The following is a 25816-nucleotide window of genomic DNA, read 5'->3' as shown; positions in this document are numbered from 1 at the left end:
TACCATTATTCTCTATAAAGTTCCTGCTTACTTCTGGGAATGGATATATAATGTCCCTTAGCTTTAGGTGTCACAAGGATAAGCAGAAGGTGTCTAAGGCAGAGGAACTGTGTGAGTCACTGTCCCTTGCTTGCTCCTGCCACTGGAGGGGCTCTGATCAAGTGCACACATCCTGCTGTGTCACTGACACGGGTCTCAGCTGGAAGTGTTCAAGGCAGGCACATCACTTCTCTCTGTACACCCATTATTGTGCTGCACCGGGGCATCCAGGGGCTATTTTGTAGCTGGGGTTTTGGTGGGAGTTGTGGTGAATTCACCTGGGAAATTTGCTTACCCCCATGTTTCATGTGTGCCTTTGTCTCTCTCTAGGGTACCGAATTTATGACCTGACAATGAACCCACACGATGAAGTAGAGCTGGCAGTGGGAGAAAAGCTTGTGCTCAATTGCACTGTTAGGACAGAGCTGAATGTGGGAATAGATTTTAAATGGGACTACCCTTCCATCAAGGTAAAGTCGTACTAACTTACAGGTGCCTTCATCACAATGTAGTTTGACTTATCTAGGTATAATATCACTTCCTCTTTTAAAACATTGAGAAAGAATATGATAATACACAGCAAAATTTCTGGTATATACAAGTGTGCAAAGGGTGACAGAAGGAATAACAATGACATTTCCAAACATCTCTGTCTTTTGTCTGTTGCAGGAAAGACGTGCCACTATTAGGGATGTAAAAACCACTGCAGGAGAAATAAAGAAGTTTGTGAGCACCCTTACCATTGACAGTGTGTCCTTAAGTGACAATGGTCGATACACTTGTGCAGCATCCAGTGGTCGCATGAACATGAAAAACAGCAGTTACTTTGTTATCCATAGTATGACATTTTCCACTTCAGTTTGGTTGGTTGTTTCAGATTTGGGATTAATTACTGGGATGCAGAAGGTATCTTGATGATGAACCAAATGACAGAAATGAACCAAACCGCAGCTACAGTATTTCTCTTGCAACTAGTATGGGATTATTTTTATGGCACAGCTTTAGTTAAAAAGATTTTGAAAGATGCTGTATTTTATTGAAAGCTGTAGAATCCCACTGGAAAGTGGGCAGTAAAATAAACTGATGTAAGCCCCTGACACTCTTCTGCACTGACCTCCTTAAGGTCCTGTAAAACTCAATTTGTGTAGGTGGCTTTGTACAAGGGCTGCCTGTTCTTAGCCTTGGTGAACTTAGGCTAGATCTTGGTGGCTCTGTGACATGAGAGTCTGGGTCAGCATGAATGAAGCTAAGAAAATAAAACTTTCAGCTTTTGCATAATGAATAGATGAATCAAATGGAGTTTTGGTGGTACGGAAATGATGCAAGGGAAACAGCTTTGGCTAAGTGAATAGATAAGTACGAGGTCACATCCTACAGCCTTTTCTCAAACCCCTCTTGAGTACAGCCCCAGCTCCACTAACTTACTTATAGAAAAAAATTACTAGCATGAGAATGGCTCATTTTTAATCACTGACTCAGACAAAGAGATTTATATTTTGAAGGAGACTGATTTTCCTGAGGTCTGACTTCAGGGGCCAGAATATTCATGGCACTTTTAAAACAAAACAAAAGACTTTCAAACTTATTGTGGGCATAGTGATTCAAGATATACTGAATTTTCTCCTGAGTTCTTTCTGTTCTGCTCTTCAGGAGCCAAAATGAGATCATGTGCTAAACTGAGTATACCAGATACTAAGGCTAAACCATTCTAAATCTTAGTCAAAAGGCTAATTTAGTCAAAAGGCTAATCACTGTCTTCTGTCCAAATGCAAGTTTATAACTTATAGCAAGTAATGTAAATAATTTCAAGGTACTCTGTGACTGCAGTGGTTGAAATGCATACTTGAGTATTTAAGTTTATCACACTGCAGTTTTGAATAGTCTGATTTCCTGAAATAAGTACATTGAGAGAGTTTTATGATATGTATATATACATATGTATATACAGGTCTGACAGTTGGCACACTACCCTGAGAGCTGAGTCTTGTCTCTGCTTTCCAGAGCTCCTCAGTGAGGGAGTTGGTCTGTTCCTCTGTGTGAAGCAAAGGACTAGGCTTTCATGGTGGCATCTCTCCAGAGCCCAGTTTGGAGCCAGCTGTGCTTTTCCAATGACCCTCAGTCCTGTCACTGACTTCTATTTGTCATCTTGTTAGGTGCCAACACAAAAGGAAAGCACTTTTGCTTTGGTCCATGAGAAAAGACCATTTAGTTTACTTCCTTTTTTCCCCCCCAGAAAGTCCTTTTATTCACCTGGAGAAAATGGAGAATATTGTTGAGACAAAGCTAGGCGACACAGTCAAAATTCCTGTCAAGTTTAAAGGATATCCTCCACCAGAGGCTAAATGGTAAGAACTGGGATATAGTGTGTTTGAAAAAAATGAGCTATTCTTAGTTAAAGAAAATCATTAAATATTCAGAGTGCTCTGTATTTTCTTCAGGTTTAAAAATGGAAAAGCCATCAATGCAAATCACACAGTAAAACTTGGCTACACATTAGTGATCACTGAAGCAACTGAAAAGGACGCAGGGAATTACACGGTTGTCCTTACAAACCCCATTAACAAGATGCAGAAAAGACATGCATTTACCCTGCTGGTAAATGGTAAGTGGGGTAACAGAGGTGCCTTTCTTTCATGTGTAGCTGTGGTATATTACCATCCTTAGTCTTAATTCATCCCCTACCTATGAGGATTTAAGTACTGAAGAAGAACAGTCCTTGAACCTCAGCCCTGGGAGGGCAGAGGTGACCGGTCTCTCCTGGCTCTAGGATGTGTCAGTCAAGAGGCTGCAGAGTCTGGGTGTTGGTGTTGTGATGATACTTTGTGTGGGGCGGGGGGTTTTTGTTTTGGTTTGGGTTTTTTTTCTGTATATTATTCTTTGCCTCTGTGTCCTGCTCTTTTCCTGCCCTTCTTGCTGGCTATGCTGCTGGAGTCCTCCTCCACCCCGCTCCATCCTGGCCCTGTCCCGCCTCACCCATCCTTCCTGCCCCACACAGGCTATCCCTCCTCTTCTGTCCTGCCCTCGACAACCTTCCTCCTCCTCCTCCCCTACCTCCTCCTTTCTGCTCCCCAGGAAACAGCCTATGCTTTGAAGACAGCAGGTCTTGGAAAGGGCAGCAAGGCTACGTGCAGTGGGATCAGGCCTGGGGAATAATGTGCATTTAATGGCTGGGAATGGTGGTGAGAATCCAGGAACTGCATTTTAAACCATGGAGTACTGAAGGGGGATTTAGGAGATCCTAAGTATCCTGATCCTCAAAGCGTGGGGCAGGTTCACTGCTTCCCCCCGTGTCCTTGGGGATGCTCAGTGTGAATTGGTCACCGTGGGTCTGCAGCATGCGCCCTGGAGCCTTCAGCAGGAGGTGTGACCTGCTGCTCTCCCTGCAGTGCCCCCCCAGATCGGTGAGAATGCCCTGATGGCCCCGGTGGACTCCTACAAGTACGGCTCGACACAAGCGCTCACCTGCACCGTCTACGCCGTGCCACCGCCCAGCGCCGTGCTCTGGCACTGGCAGCTCGAGGAGGAGTGCACCTTCAGCCCCCAGTGAGTGCCAAGTCCTTGCTGTCCTCTGCAGCTTATGCAGGTCTGGAGGGGTATTTGTGTTGGGTTGGGTTTGTCCGGTGCCTCCCTGGTCCAGGCTCGTTGCTGAGTGCAAACCCGATGGGCAATGAAGAAGGAGGTTGTGGTATTTAATTTGCAGATTGCTGCAGGCAGGCTCTGCCAAGGTCATTGCTGTTGGCAGAGGCGAGGGCCACCCGCAGAGAGCATCCAGCAGTGCTGGCATGTTGCTGCTGTGCTCTCTTGAAGGGCATCTCGACTTGCATGGGGTCTCAAATGCAGCTGTTTGCATGCCCTTCCCTCAGATCCCCCTGTGGGCTGCAGGCCCAAAACTCCATCCCAAACAGAGGAAATTTGCTGTTTATGCTAATGATGCGTCCTTGTGGTGTTTTTTTCCCTTGTGCTCAAGCGCTGAGTGTGATGGGGCTCTTTATCTGTGTGAAAGTGTATCTCAGAGGAAGTGCACTGATTGATGTCGGGGAATGATAGAGAGAGTGCCTGACTGAGATTCACGCAGCTTCCCTTATCTGGACCTGCCATAAGCCCAGATTTCCTTTAACAAAAAAAGTCCAGGGTAAAAAAAAAAAAAAAAAAAAAAAAAAAAGCATTCTTCTTTCCTGTTGTTGTTTTTAAAATGATTCCACTAGTTTCTTCCTTTGGTGCCTGGTTGCTTCCTACACAATGGCTACTGTCCTCAAGAAATTCTTGTAGGGAGTTCAGCGATTTTTGTGTCTCTCTGTCTTCCTTTGAACTAAATCAACTTGAATCATCCACTTATGAATGGAGGTCTGTTCCCAGAATAGCTGCTTTGCTCCAGCCATCCCAACTGAGCTGACACAGATTAATTGGGAAATTCACCTTTAGGCTTGGGGGTCCTTTACTTTAAAGAGCATGAAGGTCTCAGGAGGTTATAGGGTGACATTTAATAGAAATATTTCCAGAAGCATACACTTCCCTCATAGATGCAAGCTGTGGCCAGTGATGAATCTGACTTATAAATATGTTCATATTATAAGTAGAACTCAAAATACCTCTCTTGAAGGGGGAATATTCCTCCTATCAAATGCATGTGTCTCTACTTACATTTCAGGAAAGTTCGCTCAGGAGCCAATCCATATGCATGCAAGAAATGGAAAGTGATCTCAGAGAGAAAGGGTGGGAATCAGGTTGAAATTAAGCACCGGGTCGTTACTATTGCTGGGAAAACAAAGGTGAGCACATTTTCTTTTCTCTTGGCTGGGGATGATCAACCCTGTTCAGCAGTCCACATGCCTGGAAATACATCACTAGAGATGAGACTCTTTTCACCTGTTGTTAAACTTGGGCATCTACTCTCAGCTAGACGAGCAAGCTCCTGCTGAAGCCAAGAGGTAGAGATACACACTTTCAGGTCCTTTGAACACTGATCCAAAGTGAATCACCACTGAGGAATATAACTGACTTAGATTTCAATCACTGCCTTTTAGTAGTCTGAAGTTAGATGAGTTAATATTGCAAATTAACTTTAAAGTTGGAGAGACTGAAAAGCAGAAAAAATTGTGGGTGAGGCATTTTTTAACAAATATGCCTAAGTCCACCTTCTGCTTTTTCCCATTTCCTTTTACCTGATTTTTACGCGCTCAGGGACAAAAATGTAAACTTCAGAAGGGGACTGTGCTTCTGCCATGCCATGGATTTGTGCTTTGGAGGGATTTTTGGTTGTGCAGATATCTGCCGAGCCCTTTGCTGAGCTGTTGAGGTGGTGGGGCGTTCCTTTAGCACTGATGTGGTATGAAATTGCTTGATTGTTCTTTTGTAGACTGTGAGCACCCTCGTGATTCAAGCAGCAAATGTATCTGCTTTGTACAGATGTATGGCCACCAACAAGGCTGGCTCGAGTGAGAGAGTGATCTCCTTCCATGTGACCAGTAAGTGGACCCTGCCAAGGACAGCCATGTTAAATTAATTCTATTTTGTCTGTTTGCTAATGAAAGGCACTTGAGTGATGTTACCTGATTCCTGACCTTTATTAAATCCTTCAATTCTTTTGGATTTTAGGTTTGGTTTACTTAAGGCTTTCTTTAGGCAACCTTTAAAGTTGCCACTAATTTCAGTCAAGTGATTACTTCTGCCAGCATCAGTGGAGCTGCAGGCCAGTGAAAGTGATGCAAGAGGGGCACTGTTGTCCCAAGAGGGATTACTGTTGAGCTTTAGCAGTCACTTAAAAGAGGAACGGAGAAATGATGGTAGTGTCACAAAATGAGTAAAGATTTACTGTAAGAGCTAAGGCTAAACTTTTCCAAACCAGTGGCAAAGAGCTTCTGTCTCCTTTGCAATCAGTCCCCATATTCATGTGCCAAAATTTTATTGTAATCCAAATCTAAAAATGAACTATAAGATAGTGCTGAGAATCATCTTAGGTTGCTGTAATTTTCTACAGGAAGAGTGACTGAATTTTTTACACAGTCCTTCATTTGATCCATTCGAAATGCATCACTTTTAATGAGATTATATTCCTTAGATAATTGATTAGTTGGCTGATTGATTTAATTGATCTTTTTCAGTCTTTCTTTTCCTTATTTTCAACCAGATAAGATGACAAAATCTGTATTTTCAATATGACTTTTCCAAGTTAATGTTAGCCACAAAATGCACATTCAAATAGGAATTTATTTTACTTTTTTTAACTTTCAGGGGGTCTTGAAATTAATGTCCAGCCTCGGAATCAACTGACAGAGAAGGACAACATGTCCCTGCAATGCACAGCAGACAAGTTCACCTTTGAGAAGCTGTCGTGGTACAAGCTCAGCACCCACGTCTCGCAGACTCCCTTCGGAGGGCTGCCCATGCCTGTTTGCAAGAACCTCAATGCTCTCCAGAAGCTGAATGAGACAGTCTCAAATACCAATGGTGAAAATGTCACCTTAGAGCTCATCCTTCGCAACATCTCCCTCCAGGATGGAGGGGACTATGTTTGCATTGCTCAGGACAAAAAGGCCAAAACACAGCACTGCCTGGTGAAGCACCTCACCGTTCAAGGTACAGATCTCTTACTCCGAAGCAAAATGAGTGGTTCTGTATGAAAACAATTGCAGTAGTGGCAGTTCTTGGTATGTTCAGGCTTTGCACGTGTTTGATTAATGGTGTGCTCAGTTTGTTAAATAGATTTAAGCCAGTTGTTGTAACACACTCTTCTGGGGTGTGTCCAGGCAGCAGGACTGTTTCATTAATACCAGTGAGGAAAGGAGATGTGTTTGGCTTCTGCTGAAGTAATGTGTTTAGCTCAGTAACTTCTCTACTTTTCAGAGCACATTTTTCTCTGTAGCTGTCTACACACATAGTACTCGTAGTGTTAATGCTGCTGCTTTGTGTGACTGGCTCTCGAGTTTGGAGTAGTGCCTATAATTTAAAGCTGCCATGAGTGATGCTGGTATTCAGGCACAAGCAATGCAAGCTGATAATCAGTCAGCTTTCCACACAAGCAGTCATGACTTTGCTTCGGGACCTAAATGTCTAGGTTGATTAGGAGATTCAGGAAAATACTTATGCATGTTCATGGCCTGTCCTGAATGGACATTTAATGGACCAAGAGTGTCAAACCTCTCATAAGGACTCTGGACACAGAAATGCGAGGGAAGCAATTTCTCAACTACTCCCTCTTCCCTCAGCAGCCTGAGCAGTTAAAAATTAAATCAGCTAAAGCAGGTTATATCAATACTGTTGAAATTTTCTTGGCTATTATAATTTTTTCATGTCATGTGGAAGTTGAACTATGATCTTAACATGAACGCTGTGGCTCTTGGGGTAATAAAAGGATTTGAGACTTTGTTACTGGGACATGAACTGCTACTACTGAAAAAAATTGATCTTTTTCTTAATAAACAGTAATTTTACTGTATTTTCAAACCAACAGAGCCCATGGCACCCACACTTGTTGGAAATCTGGAAAATCAAACAACAAATATTGGTGAAACTATAGAAGTGTCATGTGCAGTGAATGGCATTCCTCCTCCAAGCATCATGTGGTTTAAAAATAACGAGACACTTGTGGAAGATTCAGGTGAGGATTACTCATTTACTATTATCATTAAAAGGCTTTCTTTTGTGGGACTGACTGCTGATTTTCACCATGAAAAGTTTCATTTTGAATTCTTAACCAAAAGTGGCATAAAAATAGCAAAACTAAGAATCATATTTTTTCCCAGGCATTGTTTTGAAAGATGGGAACAAAACACTAACCATCCGTCGAGTGAGGAAAGAAGATGGAGGGCTGTACACCTGCCTTGCATGCAATGTCCTCGGATGCAGCAAAGCAGTGGCTTTTTTTTCAGTGGAAGGTTGGTATTAGCTTCTTCCCAGATTGTGCATAAAATCTTTAGAATAACTAGAAACAATATCTGCTGGCTATCCTGATGGAAGATCTGAAAATATACTATTAAATTTGTGAAAAGTCCTGTCCATTCCTATCACGCTGAAACTGGGTGCTGTCATAGCTGTTGAGGTTGATGCTTTTTTCTCCACTATGCTGCTTAGAGCATTTCAACAAAAACTGGATCTCTTACTTGAAAACTCTGCCAATCTATATTACATGCAAACCCATAAAACAGAGCTACATAAATATGCAGATATCCTGGGGCATCTCTGTTGTCTAGGTAACATAATTGTCATACTATGTTTTTTAGCATAGTATGCTGTACCTTTTAAAATTACGTAATTGCTTTCACAGCACCTAAGGAAAACATAGTGAAGACTTTTTGCAGTCTGTTGTGATTGCTGTCCCATTTCAGAGAAACAGGTAGTGATTTTGAATTAGGGGACTTCACCCTTGGTCCAGCTGAAAGCAGCATTTGTGAGACCCATCTCTCACTTGTTCTAGTCCTGTTGTGGCACACCAAAATGCAAGTTGCAATGACAAACAATAAATGGTAGCAAGAGGTTAGTCTGCAGTGTGGGTAGCTGGGACCACGGTGGACTTTCCGCTCAGAGTTGCAACAAGAAGCCTCAAGCTAAAAGCTCCTTGCTCTTTATATTAGTTCATTCATTCATTTATTCATTAGTACATTTGCATACTTTAGTCACTGAGCCCTTCACACACCTCTGCCTTTAAAGGTTAGGGTGGTTGTCTGATCCGTGCCATTAAGGTAATTAAAGAAATATCATGTTATTCTTGCAGATCCCTTTAGGATATTTAGATATTGGGCAAGATGTTTAAATGTTTGGATGATGTTGATGTAGATTTCAGCTGATGTGGTAAATATGGCTGGGGCACATCTGTAGAAGTTTGAAATTTGTGTAGGACATACTGCTTCACTCCAAAAAATTTATAGTGCAGCTCATGGGGGTCATGCAATGGAGTGTGCTGCTGTGTAGGAAAATCTCAGTGGTGCAAGGGATGAAATACAGGAGCATGATATCCCAAACAGGGGCTGAAGAGGAGACCTGTGTCTCTGCACTGAAAGGTGTTCAAATGGTATCTGCTGGCCACTATTTTACAGAAAAAGGAACGTTGTAAATAAGACCTTATTATCATGTGTTCTTGTAGAACCACATTTTTCATGCCCCAGCTGAATGATGTCAAGAGACAAGAGAGAGATTGTTCTCTAGGTCAATCTCGCAGCTCTTTATTTTCTATATGATGAGGGCGGTTTTTTGGTTTCTAAAGAAAGAGTAATTACTTTTTGGTATTCTAAAACAATTATTTTTTTCCAAAATGTAGATTTTACATTTTTATATTTGCCAAATGTTCAGACACAGTCCTTGGAACAAAGTTGATGCTGAGAAATGTGATGGTGTGTAAAACAGCATGAAACTGTAATATTCCAAAATAAACCCCCAAGCTTTTTGTTTTGTTTTGCTTTCGTTTCCTTGCTCCATGTTGCACTTTTAAAACGAATCTTCAGAACAAGGACCTCCGTTCTTTACTTTAATGAATGAACAAAACAAATACGCTTCCAACTATCACTCAAATATTCATTTATTTCTTCCCAGGCGCTGAAGAGAAAACAAATCTGGAGCTCATTATCCTCGTTGGCACTGCAGTGATTGCCATGTTCTTCTGGTTGCTTCTTGTAATCATCCTCCGGACCGTTAAGCGGGTAATGAAAAAATTCTCATACCATCCTATCAGCACTGGTCTTGCATGACAAATGAGAGCTGACTTGAGGCCTTTTGTGTTGCTTCTTTCCATTGTTCTTAAATCAACAGACACATTTTTTCTCTCCATGCCATAACATTCTTGCCTGGAACCGGGGGCGCAGAAATTTGTTTTTAATTGAACGGGCCCTTGCAAGAGAAAAATGTTTCATCTGGTTCTGTTTATTAAAAAAAAAAAAGGAAAAAGAGGGTGACAGAAAAAAAAGTACAAGTAATTAACAATGATCACACTCATGATGACATGGTGTAGCGAAATGGTAGCCTGGCATTTCTGGGAACTAATGAAATACTCTAAAGCGAGAAAATGGCAATTTGCCTGCACATTGCCAGCAAAAAACTGTGCAACTGCAACTAATACCATTTTCCAGGCCAATGGAGGGGACATGAAGACTGGCTACTTGTCAATCATCATGGATCCCGATGAAGTCCCTATAGACGAGCACTGTGAGCGGCTCCCATACGATGCCAGCAAGTGGGAGTTTCCCAGAGACCGGCTCAAGCTAGGTGAGTTTTCATGGCATGAGCCATTTAGTGATACTGCAGCCAGCACTGTGCTGGGGGCTGTTTTGGGTCCTGGCTCACCACAGGGCTGCTCACCTGCATGATCCATGGGTGGGCTCTGTGTTCCCATTGGATATGGTGCATCCTATCTACCTTTTAAGTCCTCTTGTTAATTTCTGCTTCATGAACTCATTTTGGAGTAGCTTTTTTATTCTACAACTTTTTCCTGCTGTGTCAAGCAGATATGCTTGTGTTCTCACTTCAAGGTAAACCTCTTGGACGTGGAGCTTTTGGCCAGGTCATAGAAGCAGATGCATTTGGGATTGACAAAACTGCTACCTGCAAAACAGTGGCAGTGAAAATGCTTAAAGGTAAAAATAATGGCTAGAACTTCAACCTGAATATATACAATATGGGGATCTTTGTCAACACTATAACCATTGTACCCATCATTGTAAAAGTTAAGCTTAATGGCTGCTATCACGAAGAAATTATTAGCAAAAGTACATGTCTTTCCCTCATTGTTAACTGGAACAATGCAGCTGTGCTTTCCTAGCCACTGCTTTATAATTCTACTTAGGTTCAGAGAGTAAAGTTTCTCCTGCAATCAATTTGCACGTGTCCCTTATGCATCCTCGTTGGAAGCTTTCTGCAAGTCTCAAGACAATGGCTTAGGCACGCTCCAAACTGAGTTGTAGTTTGGAATAGCTTTCTCCTCACTTTAAATCATATTATACTGCCTCACACTTGCCACAGGAAAAATGAAAAGTGTGGTTCCCAGACACATTGTTCCTAAAGAAGACATAATGGGGCAGTAAATGGGGCTGCCAGCAGCTGGGGGCTGTATTCCACCCTGTGCTGTACTGGCATAGCTGACACAGCCTACCAGCCAACAAGGCTCCTCACTTGATGGGCTGCTTAAATACCAGAAGAGAATGGGGAGGAGGGCAAAACCTTTCTGTCTGTGATGCTCCTGACCTGTGTTGCTTTACCTCTGCAGAAGGGGCAACCCATAGTGAGCACAGAGCACTTATGTCAGAGCTGAAGATACTCATTCATATCGGCCATCATCTCAATGTTGTCAATTTGCTTGGAGCCTGCACAAAGCCAGGAGGTGAGTGACTTCTTAGTGGGTGAGAAGGTGCTAGTGAAAACCCTATTTCTACCATTTCTGCTGCATAGACAGTTGAAATTCAAAACTAAGGACTGGAAAGAGTAGTTCTTCCTAACGTGTACACACACATATACAAAAAAGTCTGATAAGAGTGAGCAGGTCCAGAGGTGGAATAAAGCTGAAGTAAGGGTGGAATAAGGGCCATGCAGCTCCATTCCTTATTTGCTCGATTATTTTGCTTTTCTGTACTTGAGATCCATGTTTATAGTAGGCAGCCCATGTGTAACAGACTTCCAAACTAATACCAGACTTAACAAGTTACTCTTACTCTTGTCACCAGCTACAGGGTGACTGCGAGTTGGGACTTCCCCTCTCTGTCTTTGGATGAGCTCTTGGTGCCTCTGTGTGTGTGTAGGAGGGGAGATTGCAATTTGGAGTCCAGCTCTGGTAGATGAATCTATTTCACTTTATAATCAGAGACAGATGTTTTGTTTAGCAAACCCAGTACTACAAACTAATTTGGAAGAAATTCAATGTAAAGTAACTCAGTAATAATTTTTCAGGGACGCTGACTTGTTGGCTTACTGTGGGATGAAAATTTAATTTGTAAAGTTCCATGACAGAAGTCAGTAGTTGAAGGAAACATAATCCATAAATATTTATTTCCTTGTTTATTCCATAATAAAATAGAGATGGCCAGTATGTGGAACCTAGGATGAAAATTTATCACCATAGCGTATGCCTATATGAAATAAATTTGAACATGCAATACCATATTTAGATTGTACATTAAGGCATCTATGTCTGAAACCAAGTTTCTAGTTTTAAATGTTTAGTACCTTAATCACCTGTAGAAAAATGCATGGATAATCACATGTGTATTCTATTGCAGAGGTTAATTGCACTGAAGCTCTTTCAAATATTTATGTTGCATCCTTACAATGTTAATTAATTTGGCTGTTACTGGCATTTCAAATATAAGCACACCACTATACTTTTTGACACATGAAATTAAGCCCATGATTTTCAAAATTATGTGCTTTGTTTTCTTCCTTTCAATGGCAGAAAAATGAATAATTTTGAGGCGTTGATCAGATTTTTTTTTTTTTTTTTAATTACTGATATTTTAAAAAAAACCCTTTGGTTATTGGAATGCTCTTTGAACTGTATGTATTTCTAGCCAGAATTTATGCTGTGAGATATAAATGGTCTATAAATGGTCTTTATGTGTTGTACAGGGCCACTCATGGTGATTGTGGAATATTGCAAGTTTGGAAATCTGTCCGCTTACCTACGGAGCAAGAGGAGTGAATTTATCCCCTACAAGGTAAGGAGTCAAGGTTAAGAGTGAAATGTTTGGTTTGGTGGGTTTTTTCCACACACAATGTTTCTTTTTCTAGTGCAGACTGAAGCGGCAGTCCTTGGGGACACTGAATGTCTTAGCACTTCTCATGGGAATGAGAGATGGCAAAGACATCAGAGGTCATTTAGTCTTTCCCCTGGCCCCTGCAATGTAGTTGTTTTGTTATTGTTAGCTTAAAATGTGCAAAGGAACTGGGCTTCCACTATTTCCTTTGGCAGACTGTTCTACACTTGGCTGTATCTTTCAGGAAGTTTTTTCTGATTATCAGCCTGAATTTTTTCCTTTCTTAGTTAAGCTCCAGACCACCTTAAATAACTGCACTCCTTGCTTAGTGTATATATCCACCAGATAGCCATAGGTATCTGCTGTCACATGATTATCTGTTCTACTGTCCCCTTGGCTCATTGCTGAACGAGGCTGCACGTTTGTTCTGCTGTTAATAGTTTTGTATAATCGATGTACCTCATTTTTACCTCCTGAGTCCTTGCAAAAAGGAGCCCCATAACAGCACCCTGATTTGAAAGAAGTGGGATGGTGGAGACTGGCATTTTCAAACTCATTTCTGGGCACCTCTGAGAGAAGTCTTGTTTATGGGGAGCATCCATCTGGAGGATCCATGCTCTCTGAGGGTCAGATTGCTGTATGAGGAACTTGGCTGTGTGTAGCCAGCACTCAGGGTCACCCTGGGGACCCTACCCTTTTCCACCCACAGCCAAGAGGGAGGCCCCTGGGCTGTACTCTGTCATGTTGGTAGACTTGAGCCTTCCTACAGCTGTTGTGTTTAGATCAGAGCTTCTTCCCACTGCTTGTTGGCTCTCCAGGGAGTTATTTTTCTTTATCCTTGGAGACATTGTTTACTATATTGTATTGGCAAAGGCAACTCGCTGCATCTTCTTGTGAGGTAAAAAGATAAACAAGTATCTTGAGAGGCCTTGAAGTAAGAGACAGGGTTTCATGAGAGTGCTGACCCTTCCTTACACAAGCAGTGGGGATGGGATTTGGCAGTGTTAAAAACCAGCCCTGCCAGGGAAAACATCACTAAACCAAAGCAGAAGAAAATGGAAATGTTTTGGAGGATACCTGTGGGGTTGGATTCCTCCCTAGAGGCATGCAGTGGCTTAGGGGAAGAAGGAAATAAGTCAGATTTTGATGGCTATTAGGGTTTTGGCCAAGGTAGAGGTTTAGCAGAAGGGCCTTTGCAGCAGCAGGAGGTAAAGCCATAGCAGTACAGAGAGGCTGGAGTTTACAAGAGGGTTTTCACAAGTGGGGGGCACCAGGGGCTGAGGACACCAGCTCCTCAGTGTGCATTTAGTCACCTGCATGTGGAGATGCTGCTGGGGTTTGGCTGGGAGGTTGTGAAAGCAGGAGAAAGTTGTGCTGTGGAGTGGCAGAGGGTGCTCCAGCTGGCGAGCCTGCCATGGCCATGGGTTGGGTTTTGCTGGTACCAGCAGTGCACCAGCCCAGTGCCCCGACCTGAGCTGGCTTGGAGCAGAGCAGCTGGTCATGCCTTCACTGGGCTGCTCTCCCTGCCTTCCCCAGTGACCTTGGCACAGACCACAGGGAGCATCACTGCCTCTCCAGCAGCACCTTCTGGCACCCTTTCAGCTTCTGATTTTTCTCACCCTCCTCTCATGTTTCTAGACCAAATGTGCCAGATTTAGGCAGGGGAAGGAGAACTACGTTGGTGATGTCTCTTCTGACCTGAAGCAACGGTTGGACAGCATCACGAGCAGCCAGAGCTCAGCAAGCTCTGGCTTTGTGGAGGAGCGGTCCCTGAGTGATGTGGAAGAGGAGGATGGTAGGATTCATCTTCTGGTGTTGGAGCATGTGTCATTGGTGGGGCTGATGAGGGACATTGGGGACTGTGTGATTTCTGAAGCTCCCTCAAAACTGCGTATGGGGTATTCTCTGGATGACCAAAGTTCCTGAGTATGGATTATCTAGATCAGCATCCCAAACCCCTCAGCCCAACCCCAGATAATGTCCTTTGTGAAAAGGGTCTGGTTTTAGTGTGAAGTTTTTGGAGATATGTCTATTTAATACCCCAGTATTTTCAGGGGAAATTGCAGAGTACAAACTCTGAAGGCAGTGCAGAGAGGGATGCACCAGCATGCCAGGTGAATTTCCTTAATGTCTACCCAAAAGTTAAATACTGTGAAATGCTATTTGATTTGCTGCTTATTAGCAGAGAGCTTGCTTTGCCTTCCCTCTGCCCAGGTGGTCTGTCAGGAACAGGAAGCCTGAAATATCCACTCATTCAAAGCCTCCCCAGGATGCACATATCCTCTGCAGTGGTTTCACTGATGCATTTGCCATGTTCTCCTTTGGCAGATGCAGCATGAAATACTCACTGCTGCCATTTCAGAGGCTGCTAATTTCACCTAGGGGTGAGATCAGACTGGTTGTGAGGAAAGCTCTACTTCCTCTACCTCTACTGCTACTGAAAATCATTTAGTGCAAAGAATGCATCAGTAATGTCAACAGGGAGAATGATCTTGCAGTTTCAATCCAATCTAATAGGTAATGTCAGGCCTGCACTTCATGCATTTCCACACCCTCTTGGTCCCTTTCCAGAACTCCCTGCTGTAAACATTGACCCTCTGAGCTGGAGCATTACATGAAGTATGTAGACCTGAAGGAGCACTTATGGTGAAGGTTTTAGCCACCAGTGTTGTAGTTCTTGGTAGATGTCTGCTTAAAATCAAAAGCTGAACAAAGTCACAGAGTTGTTTTTCTCAGCAGGAGCTAAATGCCTAGGTATCTTTGGATATTTGAGTACATTATTCCTCCAGGTCACCAGATGATGAGGTTAGGGTCCTTCTACATTAAATTAGCGGGGCTTCTTGCCAAATCAAAGTCTTTCTCCCTATGGCATATTCTTTCCTCATAAAGACCAGGTGGGGCCTCCCTCTCCTTGGTTTCTAAATTCATCTGCTGAAACCAGAGAAAGCTTTACTGTCCTAGGAATCTGTGAGCTGAATTTTGGTTGTTTTTCTTTTGAGATTGTTTTGCAAATCTTTCCTCTGGAAATAAGCAAGGAGGTATAACCCGTCGTCTCAAAGTTTATTTTGCACAAGACTAGTTTGATGTAAAATGGGTTGCTAGTGATAATTATATAGCTAAAAAAAAGTGCTTGATTTGCTCTTCCAGTCCAGTGTGGCATAAGGTTCAGATGGACTTTTACCTAACAAGCAGTTATTGGTGAAATCAGTGACAAAGGGCATGTTTGACTGTCATCTGATTCTTTGCAGCTGGTCCTGAAGACCTTTGCAAGAACCCTTTGACCATGGAGGACCTCATCTGTTATAGCTTCCAGGTGGCAAGAGGAATGGAGTTCTTGGCTTCACGCAAAGTAAGGAACTTCTCAGGAAGAGTGGCATGTTATTTATTTGACTGCAGGAAGTAATGCTGTAGGTCTATGGAAGGAAACAGCATGTTCATCTTTGGACTGGCAGTCAGCCGCAACATTTTCTTTTTGCTCTAAGACATACCCAAATCATTAATACCACAGAGTGAAACAGCCCTTGCATTTATTGACACAAATGTTAGTGATCTGTAAAAGGTTTATGGGCCACCAGTTCGTAGAGGAATGGTTAAGTAGTTGGAGGAGGGGAACTGACTTAAAAGGACAACTGAAGGAATTAGGGGCAAATCCCTGGTAAGAGGAGCTAAAGAAGAGTAAAGTATTTTGCTCTGAGGAGGTTGGTTGTACCTTGTGCGCTGGGATTGGAAGGGCAATGTGAGGAGAGACAATACTCAGCTATGAAACTTGTATGGATGACTCCTTGGAGAATCTCTTGCCAAGAGATTCTTGCTCTTGCCTGGCAGTCAACAGCACCTCACCTGCATTTTGTCCTTCTAGAAGTATTTTTCTATGGTTTGAGTCTGAATATGTAGAGTACATGTTTCAAAGGATGACAATTCCAGCAAGAGTGAGGAATTGCCTGCAGCTGTGTAGAAACAAAAAACACTTAGAAATGAGAAAAGAAAATAGAAGCAGGAAATACAACACTGCTCTAGAGTGCTGGCTAGGTGTTCAAGAGCAGACTTCAGAGTCTTTTTCTAAATCATACTTTTGTCTGCCTCTCATATACATCCCGATTGATGTGCAAATGTAAAAATACCTGCTTCCAGAATCTGCAGTTTCAGTCCATAGTAGAAGCAAATCTGAAGCCACTTTCAGAGCCTGATTTTTTATTTTATTTTTTCACTTCAGGCTATTGAGGCTTGGGTTCTGAAGTGTTTGGGTTGCAACTAAGCTGCTGTTCTGCCTAGGTAGAGATGTGGACTTCTTTCTCTGTAGTAAAGATTAGTTTGTGTTGGAATCAAGTCAGCATTTTAGTGTGGTGCTTTTCAGAGAAATAGTGGAGAACACAGATTTGAGTGAACCTAAGTAAATCTAAAGGTAATCAGATCTGAACCTGTTTTGTGTTAGCTTCTTAGGATAATTAATTAGCTAACTTCAAAGGCCCTCTCTGCACAGTGGATAAACAGACGTATGTTTGGACTTGGGAACATAAGTCTCCCTGAGCCAAATCAGTTGTGACCATCAAAAAAGCACTTAAAATCAGCAACTGTTGATGCTGAGGTTTCTTTTTCTTAAAAGGTTTTAAGAATTATCTGGCCTTTGAGGGTAGGAGAGCACATATGTGAAAGAAATCAGCCCTGTGGACAGAGCTGTGACGACAGGCAGCACATGAAGTTGTTTACTTCTCTTTGCAGTGCATCCACAGGGACCTGGCTGCTCGTAATATCCTCTTGTCAGACAATAACGTGGTCAAAATCTGTGATTTTGGCTTGGCTCGCGACATCTACAAAGACCCAGATTACGTCAGGAAAGGAGATGTAAGTTTCAGATTATCTGTTTCATAGAGAATTCATATGAAATCAGGACTTCTTTTTTCTTTTTTTTCCCTTAAAGAGATTTTTGGAAGCTCGGTGTTTTGTTAAACTGTGATACCATTTTGTTTTTGAAAATGCTTTTAGGCCAGACTGCCCCTGAAATGGATGGCACCGGAAACCATTTTTGATAGAGTATATACCATTCAGAGTGATGTATGGTCCTTTGGAGTTCTGCTGTGGGAAATATTTTCATTAGGTGAGTCACTTTAATTTTACTGAGCCATCTCTAAACAAAAGAGTCTGAAGAAAGCAGTTGAAGTGTTCTCGGAACCTCTGTGGCATTTTGGTGTTACTTCTTGAAGAATTCCTTTATATTTTCTCCATCAAAATAAAATACTCAATTTTTTTTTAAAAATGCAAATGTAGGAACATAAGCTTGAAATGCTTCTTCATACAATTTCAATATGTGATGATGTGCCTCATTTACTCAGTCAGTTGCTGTTTCCATCATAAATATAAATTGTTTACATATCCAAATACACCAAATTGTCTTATTAACACAAACCATAGTAAGTTATTTGCTTGAAAATGAATCCCAAAATTTAAAGAGTCTAATGCATTAAAATTACTGTTGCTTTCATTTTAGGTGCATCACCATACCCTGGAGTGAAAATTGATGAGGAATTTTGCAGAAGACTGAAAGAAGGAACGAGAATGAGAGCACCAGACTACACAACACCAGAAATGTGAGAAACTCTTCTTCCATCTGCCCTCATTTACCCCACACTACCAGCAGGTGCAGGAGCAAGCAGTGGGTGCTGTTTTCTTCATGATGGTATTTTAATTGATTTTGTCACTCCAGGTACCAAACAATGTTGGATTGCTGGCATGGAGATCCCAAGCAGAGACCAACTTTTTCAGAGCTGGTGGAGCACCTGGGGAATTTACTGCAAGCCAATGTCCGTCAGGTACGTGCCCTGTATCCTCTGGTGGCTAAAACCACTGGCTGAATCTGTCCTGATGCCAGCCATCGCAGCATTCCACAGCTGGTTCCTGTCTGCTGGAGCTGTCAGGGAGCCTGGGCTTCTTCCACTGCCCCCATTAATGACCAGCACTGACTAGCAGAGAGGGACTTGTGGTGTAAAAATCCCAGAGGCTGTGCTGTGCTAACCAAGAGCCACTCTGCCCTGCCAGCAAAGCTTCCTGTGACACTACTGCTGTCTTTGCTGGGGAGTGGTTGGTGCAGGCTCAGTTCCCTGCCCTGCTGCTGACTTCCCTGCACGCTGCAGATGCATTCCAGCAGGTAGCTCCTGTTGATCTTACTGTCCAAAGATGGTTATCTTTGTGTGTGAGAGGGTGTGGGCTGCAGTGCTTTTAATGGCTGTCCTGGAAAACAGGGACACAAGAACCTCATTGTCTGTGAGCAGCTCCATGCAAATCAATGCAGTAAGGCATGACCTGTGTGCAGGCAGTGCAGTGGGAGAGCCCGCTGTGACCAGGTGGGGACACGGGCCTCCCGTCCAAGCTCTCCATCTTGTGGCTTCCTCTTCAGTTACTAGGGAAGTGGACAAGGCCAGGGCCATAGATGTGAGCTCACTGAATGGAGGAGGATGGATTTGGCTGCGTGCTCCATATTAGACAGACTCTCCCTTTCTAACCTCTCAGTGATAATGGGAATTATGCTGCCCTTCTAAACTGTCAGGTTAATTTTTGTTTGGGATTCAAACATTAATGAGATCTACTTTTATTTTTTCAAAGACATCAATAAAAATCCAGTTTATACATTATGTTACAGTATATTATATAAAAATTTATTTAAAAAAAAAGTTAAAACTACTTGGAAGTGGCTCTTATTAAACTTTCTTCTTTTAATGTAGCTGCTCCTGCAAAGGTGGTATAACGTTCATAGTTTAATAAAACACCCACCCTGTTGGGCTGATGCATTCTCCAAGTACATGCATGTATCTGTTTGTGTCTGTGTGTCTCTGCAGCCTATTTAATTTTTGTGTTTTTTCACTGCATTCTACAGGATGGTAAAGACTACATTGTCCTTCCTTTGTCAGTATCATTGAATATGGAAGAGGATTCGGGTCTCTCTCTCCCAACTTCACCTGCTTCCTGTAGGGAGGAAGAGGAAGTCTGTGATCCTAAATTCCATTATGACAACACAGCAGGAATTAGGTATTTTATATGGTGGACATCCTACTGGGGCCTCTGGGAAGGTTTTGTTCATGCTGGGGGAAGGGAAAAATGAAAGGAAGAGACTTCAGCTGCCTGGTCCATATTTAACCTTCTCCATAGGGACAAGAAGGAATTTGTAAAGCTTTTGTAGGCAAAAGCTAGTTTCTTACCTCCCCAATTATTGATTTTCTTATTTATTTTTATTGTTGCTACCCTTTCAAGACTTGGTGTTCTCATTCAGAAACAAACAAACAAAAAAAAACCAAAACCCATGAAAATATCTGTTGTTTGTTTTTTAAGAACCAGAACACACAGAAGGTTTTACTGGCCCAATGCAGTTGTGTTCGCAGTGTTCTTGTGTTGCAGCTGCCAAGAACATTAATGATGATAGAGCTGTCATTAATAACTTCTCTGGCATTTCTCCTCCTGAAGTGAAACATTGGAAAACAGCTCATGAATAAATATCCAAGAGAAATGTGACATAAATAGTGTTGTCACTGGTTTTTGTCCACTGCTTCCTTCTGGTGGGCTCGTAGGGCATCCTCAGTGGTAGATGCTCTTGGGTATCATGGCAGAGCTGACTTTCCAGTAAGGAGTTTGTACTAATGCACTTCATGGGCTTATGTTGGACCCTCTGAGGAATGTAAGAGAGAAAGGCATTTTCTCATCCAATGCAGCCAGAGATGCTGGGAGCCCTGGATTTTTCAATGCAATCTCAGAAGAGGGAGGGTAGAAAGAGCAATGTGACCACCAGGGTGGAGATGACCTCCGTTCACAGGTTTCATGTGGTTTCCATGAAGCAGAGACCTCTGTCTCACTGCTTGTATTATAACCACAGATGGAGCTCCCAAAGATTTGGGGTAGAACAGGATAACATTTTCTTGTCTTCCTAGAAAAGATTACATAGGCACAATGCATTTCTCACTTCAGGTGAACTTATGGTCCTGCAGCTGAGCTCTCAACCCCATGTTTTAGTAGTGGGGCAGTTCAAACTATACATGTTTAAAAGAAAAAAAGAGCATGATTTAGCACTGAAAACATCACACTAATTTTCCACTTTTAATACTTCCTATATGGCTTTTCTTGTCCCCATTTCCTGTTACGAACAGAAGTAAAAGCACTCTGTCGACATTTTAAGGAGACTTTGATCTCTTTTTCTCTCATCTTACATTGTGACAGGATTGTGAAAGCACTTGTGGCAATCATGCTAGGAGAGGCAAAGTAAGGAGGTTAAGTCATGCTTAGGGGCTTTATTTTTATGTTCTGGTAGTTGAAAATGATTTTGTAGGCATGGATCTTGGTATGCCAGTAGTGGAAAAGATTGATCTGTTCAGAGATGTCTTTTTCAATCTTCACAAAAGTACTAACTATGAAAAAATATAATCTCTAAATCAAAGCTAGAGAAGGATAGCAAGCACGGGAAAATGTGGAGAATATTAAAGAATGTTGTTGATATAAATTAAAATCAGCAGGACCCCCTAACATCTGCCATATTTGGCTTAGGAAATAAATATGTGATTTCTGAACCTTGAAAGAGTGTCATTAAAAACAATCAGGTGAGGTATAGAAGAGTTAATGTAAAGATAATGCCTACTCTTGGAAAGAACAGAAAAGGGGTAATTCTGCAATCAGTTAAATTTGAATTTTAGGAACCATCCTGGAATAAATGTTCAGATAAATAATGGTAAATGCCTACAGGAAAACAAATTAACTGCAAATGGCCAGCATGGAATTGTCAAGAAGAAATCAAGTCACAATAATCTAAGTTTCATTTTTAGGGAGAATAATTGACCTGGATGATAGCAGAGAAGATGCATTTTGATGCTTCTACAACAACCCTTGTAGGCTGGCTCTTGTCTGGGCTGAGCAGAGGTGGGTCTCCCATACTTGGGAGGTCACTCAGATCAAGGCTGGACTTCTCAGCCCTCACCACCCTGGAAAACTGGCTGTGCAGTTCTATGCCTCTGTGTGTGTTTAATGCAGGCACACAGGGAGCTTCCAAACCCAGAAGGCAAGTTGTGGAATGAACTTCTAGTTGTACAAGATGAGGATGTCCAGGAGGATGCATGGACTAGATTGTCCATTTGATGGTTTGGTCCTGGAAGTGTTGGATGGGAAATAGATTAGATACCCCTGCAAAGGAGCAGAAGACATGGCCAGTGCAGAGAGCTTGAAAGAACTGGTTTTTTTAAGTTTAGGAAGAGAAAATGGAGAGGAAATATAGCAACTGTTTTCAGTATATGAAAATTTGCTCCAAAGAGGGTTTTAGAGAATTGTTCTGTGTCCCCAGCATTAGGACAAATTTTATTTAAGCAAATACTTGGGTTTAATATTTGAAAAATTATCTGAATTGTGATTGAGTACTGAGGAACCTGAGTACTCAAGAACCTTGAAAAATCCCCACCAATTCAAATAAATGTCTGTTGGAGATAAGCAGGATTCAGCATAGCTAGAATGGGAAAAAGGGGGGAATAATGCTCTTAATTGTCTCCAGCTTTGCACTTCAAGTGGATGGAGGTTACTCTACTAACTCCATGGCTTTTCCTTCATTAGCTGTTAAGAACATAAATTTGCCCTGTTTAACTGGGACACCATCCATTTCATTCCATTTTCACTTAGGCAGAAAGCTGAGGGTGCTGTTTTGTTTGCTGTGTTAGTATCTCCATGAAAGTCAATTTTATTTTTTTGTCCAATATTTTTTGTGGAAGTCATCCTGAACCAGAGGACTTCTTTTGGAGAAGAGCCTTCAAGAGAGGTTTAGCACTCCCTGTCCTGATCCCCACAGCTTAAGGGCAGCAGTGTGCTGAGTCTGCTGTTGTTGTCCTAGGTCCAGCCAGGGGTCTCAGAAGTGCAGTCCAAAGAAAGAGACACACGTCTGTGCTCCAGGTTTCTCTGTTTATTATAGTTCTAAGCAAAGCTTGCAGGAAGTTAAGCCCTCCAGTGTAAATGAGGAAAGAAGCTGTTTTCTCAAAGCCATTTCTTAGAATTTGCTCAGAGATCAATATTGTCAGGAGCAAAAGGTCAGAAATATGCCACTTTCTAAGCTGTTCATCCCTTTCAATAAATAGATGTTTTGAAGTTTGCATAATATGTTTTGACAAAAGGATTAACTTCTCTGAAGAGAGATAAAAGGATTCTGATATCATTGTGCTGTTTGCAGCCAAGTTGTGGATAGTGGACAAAAATATTTTTGGTTTTGTTTTCTTTGCAGTCAGTACCGACAAGGTAGCAAGAGAAAAAGCCGCCCCGCGAGTGTGAAAACATTTGAAGATGTCCCATTGGTAACCACTGTAAAAGTTGTGCAGGAGGTGAGTTTGTCTATTTATACATACCTGCCTTCTGTTGGTACTTTTTTTTTGATGGTTTTAATCTTTTTCCATTCAACGCATTTCCCACACCTTTGCAGGAAAACCAGACAGATAGTGGGATGGTTCTTGCATCTGAAGAGCTGAAGGCATTGGAAGAGAGTGAAAAACAAGTGAAAATGCCCTTTAGGTAAGGCTTGGACTCCACATAGAATTGAATATGACCTTTTACTGCAGTATGTCAGAAGACTGATGATTGGTTTCTAAAATTGTTTAGAAGAAAAAAATCTTTTCTTAAAGTATTTTCAAAAACAGAAAGCAAAATTGTGCTCAATATGCCTGGTCATCTGCATTTGGTATTAGGAGAGGGCAGGTCTTCCAAATGCAGTTTTTGGAAGCCTCAGTCAGCACCCAGAAAGGACTTGTATTTATCAGCTGCAATAGCATTAACCACCCCTCGAAGGTACTGAGCTGGTGCATACAACTAAGCACATGAGGATGAACAGCTCTTGGTTTTTTGTTTGCTTCTTCTTCTTTTTTTTTTTTCCCCTAATAGCTGGGACTCAAGTTTTCAGGATGTACCTGGGTGTATTTTCAGAGCATTGTACAGGGGTTTTGTTGTGCAGTTCACAGGAAGCCCAGTGGCACTCATGGAGCTGAAACCTCATGTATGCCCTCTGAGAGCTTCTCAGGAATTATTTTTTCCAGAACAACTTCAGTGCAGATGAAGATATACTGCAGTTAGAATTGCAACACAGCTGAAGTAGAGCCTCTAAAAGCTTTTTCTCCATTTCATCTGCGGTCGCAATGTAACTCCTTGTATCATCATAAAATTAAGCATCTTTTTTATGCATTAGTGAAGGTAGGGCATATGAAAAGGCCTTTCCTTATAATCAAATGCATGTTTAAAAAGGCTTGAAGCCAGGTTTAAGTACAGCCTTGTTGCTGTGATGGAAAGCAGCTGCCATCCAGTGTTGCCCACCTGCCCTCCGGAAGACACAGCTCTCTCAGCCCCGTTTCTGATGGTTTTTTGCAGCACGCTGGTGCCCAGCAAGAGTAACGAGTCCGTCATGTCCGAGGCCTCTAACCAGACGAGTGGGTACCAGTCGGGATACCACTCGGATGACATGGACACCACCGTCTACTCCAGCGAGGAGACCGAGCTCTTGTGCGCGCAGGAGGCTTCGCCCCCGCTCTGCCGCGCCCACGGGCTCCCCTACGAGAGCCCTGCGCCGCTCTAGGCTGAGGCTGGCAGCTCCAGCTCCCCCTGGGATGTGCCTTCCTTGCCTGGGCTGGTGGTATTCAGGTTTGATGGATTGAAAGATGGCATCCGTGGGACTAAGAAAGGACACTTATTTTTCCTGAAGATGATGCAGAAGCATCTGGCAGCAAAACTGTGCTGTGCCAGGCTGGGGCTGTTTCCTCAAGAGACGCAGGTGGCTGAGGGTGCAGAGCCCTGGCCGTGGTGCGTGGGCTGTGCCAACCCCATGGCGCAGGCTGAGCCCGGTGATGTCGAGAGTCTGCCTGATGCGGGCGGCGTCACGGCATTCGACCTAACTGTTCCTACTTGTACGAAATAATGGCACATCCCTGCTTCTGTGGGGCTTTTTTTGTTTGTTTTTCCCCTTGTGGCTGGACTCCAGGAAGGAAACAGCACGGCACTGGCTTCTTGTTTCTCAGAGTTATTCCTTGCTTGTACCTTCACAAACAAAAAAAGGAACCTCCAGCTCAAGGCTCTGGCACTCTGACGGCCTGAGACTAAACATAGGCTGGGCTAAATATAGGTGGGGTGATGGTCTCTGTCCTTGGCAGAGGAAAAAGGCTGCTGTACAAGTCCTCATGAGTTGCATTTTCTCAGTGAAGTTGGTTAGTAGGGAGAAGGCAGAGCACTGAGCCAAGTGATGGGACTCAAATAGCAGGGCCATGCCTGACCTCTGAGGATGGCTCTGCTCCCCTTTCCTCCCCAGCACCCTCACTCATGCCAGCTGCCTACCTGCCTCTGAGCTGCCTGAAACTGCTGCAGAAAATACTCCCCTCCCCCCAGATCACCCCTTGGGCAGCCTCTGCAGCAGGTAGAAAAGGCAATGTCATTTACACTAGGACCACAGGAAGCACTGTGGTTCTGGTGGGGCATCCTGAGGGCACCCTGCCTTCTCATCTCATTCCCCCTCCCTCAGATTTAGGTCTGACATTTTCACTTTGAAAACATAAAGTCTGTTATGCAGTGGCAGAGATCTCAGTTTATGTAGCCTTGGGAATCCGTGACTGATTTCATGGCAGCTCTGATCTCCTCCGAGTGATGAAATTGTGCCTAATTGTTGGACAACTTCTTACCTGTGCTCTTGTAGTCCCAGAACTCTATTGATAGACACAATGAGGACTACAAGATTTTAAAATGTAAAGCTATTTCTACTGAGTTCTTTTTGTATTTTTATAAGTATTTTTTTGTTTGTACTTGCTATAATGTCAAATGCTGGGAACCATGAATATAAGGCATATACAGTATTTATAGCCTCTTTATGTAGAAATAAATGTAATATATTAAAATATAAATATATATTATATAACAGATATTTTACTATTCATATTTTGTATCTGTGTTCTGTAGCATTGCAAAGGTCACAAAATTTTTTGATAGCTAAAACTTTTCACTTTATTAAAAGGGACTGGAAACTTAGAGCTGGGGGCTACAAGTAGGTTTGTTTTCTTTTGTTATATCTGTTGACAGGGAATATATTCTAAAGTACTTCTTGTTTCAAGTCTACAAACACGTAGTAGGCA

At 42.5% G+C, this 25816-nt stretch overlaps 1 protein-coding gene across 1 annotated transcript in view; it reads left to right on the top strand.

Moving 5' to 3' along the window:
- The window catches only part of KDR (kinase insert domain receptor), a 30354-nt gene extending 4746 nt beyond the window's left edge, over window positions 1-25608 (top strand). The window contains exons 6-30 of the mRNA XM_084204909.1: window positions 370-509; window positions 709-877; window positions 2273-2384; window positions 2478-2641; window positions 3426-3582; window positions 4688-4808; window positions 5396-5504; window positions 6271-6615; window positions 7490-7636; window positions 7782-7913; window positions 9565-9671; window positions 10098-10233; window positions 10497-10601; window positions 11231-11344; window positions 12583-12671; window positions 14349-14505; window positions 15959-16059; window positions 17430-17552; window positions 17694-17805; window positions 18196-18295; window positions 18412-18517; window positions 19579-19730; window positions 22942-23038; window positions 23137-23225; window positions 24072-25608. Of these exons, the coding sequence (XP_084061035.1) occupies window positions 370-509; window positions 709-877; window positions 2273-2384; window positions 2478-2641; window positions 3426-3582; window positions 4688-4808; window positions 5396-5504; window positions 6271-6615; window positions 7490-7636; window positions 7782-7913; window positions 9565-9671; window positions 10098-10233; window positions 10497-10601; window positions 11231-11344; window positions 12583-12671; window positions 14349-14505; window positions 15959-16059; window positions 17430-17552; window positions 17694-17805; window positions 18196-18295; window positions 18412-18517; window positions 19579-19730; window positions 22942-23038; window positions 23137-23225; window positions 24072-24276 (3389 nt within the window). The 3' untranslated portion in view covers window positions 24277-25608. The remainder of the gene's footprint in view (window positions 1-369; window positions 510-708; window positions 878-2272; window positions 2385-2477; window positions 2642-3425; window positions 3583-4687; window positions 4809-5395; window positions 5505-6270; window positions 6616-7489; window positions 7637-7781; window positions 7914-9564; window positions 9672-10097; window positions 10234-10496; window positions 10602-11230; window positions 11345-12582; window positions 12672-14348; window positions 14506-15958; window positions 16060-17429; window positions 17553-17693; window positions 17806-18195; window positions 18296-18411; window positions 18518-19578; window positions 19731-22941; window positions 23039-23136; window positions 23226-24071) is intronic.
- The last annotated feature ends 208 nt before the right edge of the window (window positions 25609-25816 follow it).

This window comes from Fringilla coelebs (genome assembly GCF_963513975.1).
Source record: "Fringilla coelebs genome assembly, chromosome: 4".
In the NCBI taxonomy this organism is placed as follows: Eukaryota; Metazoa; Chordata; class Aves; order Passeriformes; family Fringillidae; genus Fringilla; species Fringilla coelebs.
The sequence above is the reverse complement of the archived record's forward strand: the minus strand, read 5'-3'. Positions and strand labels throughout refer to the sequence as shown.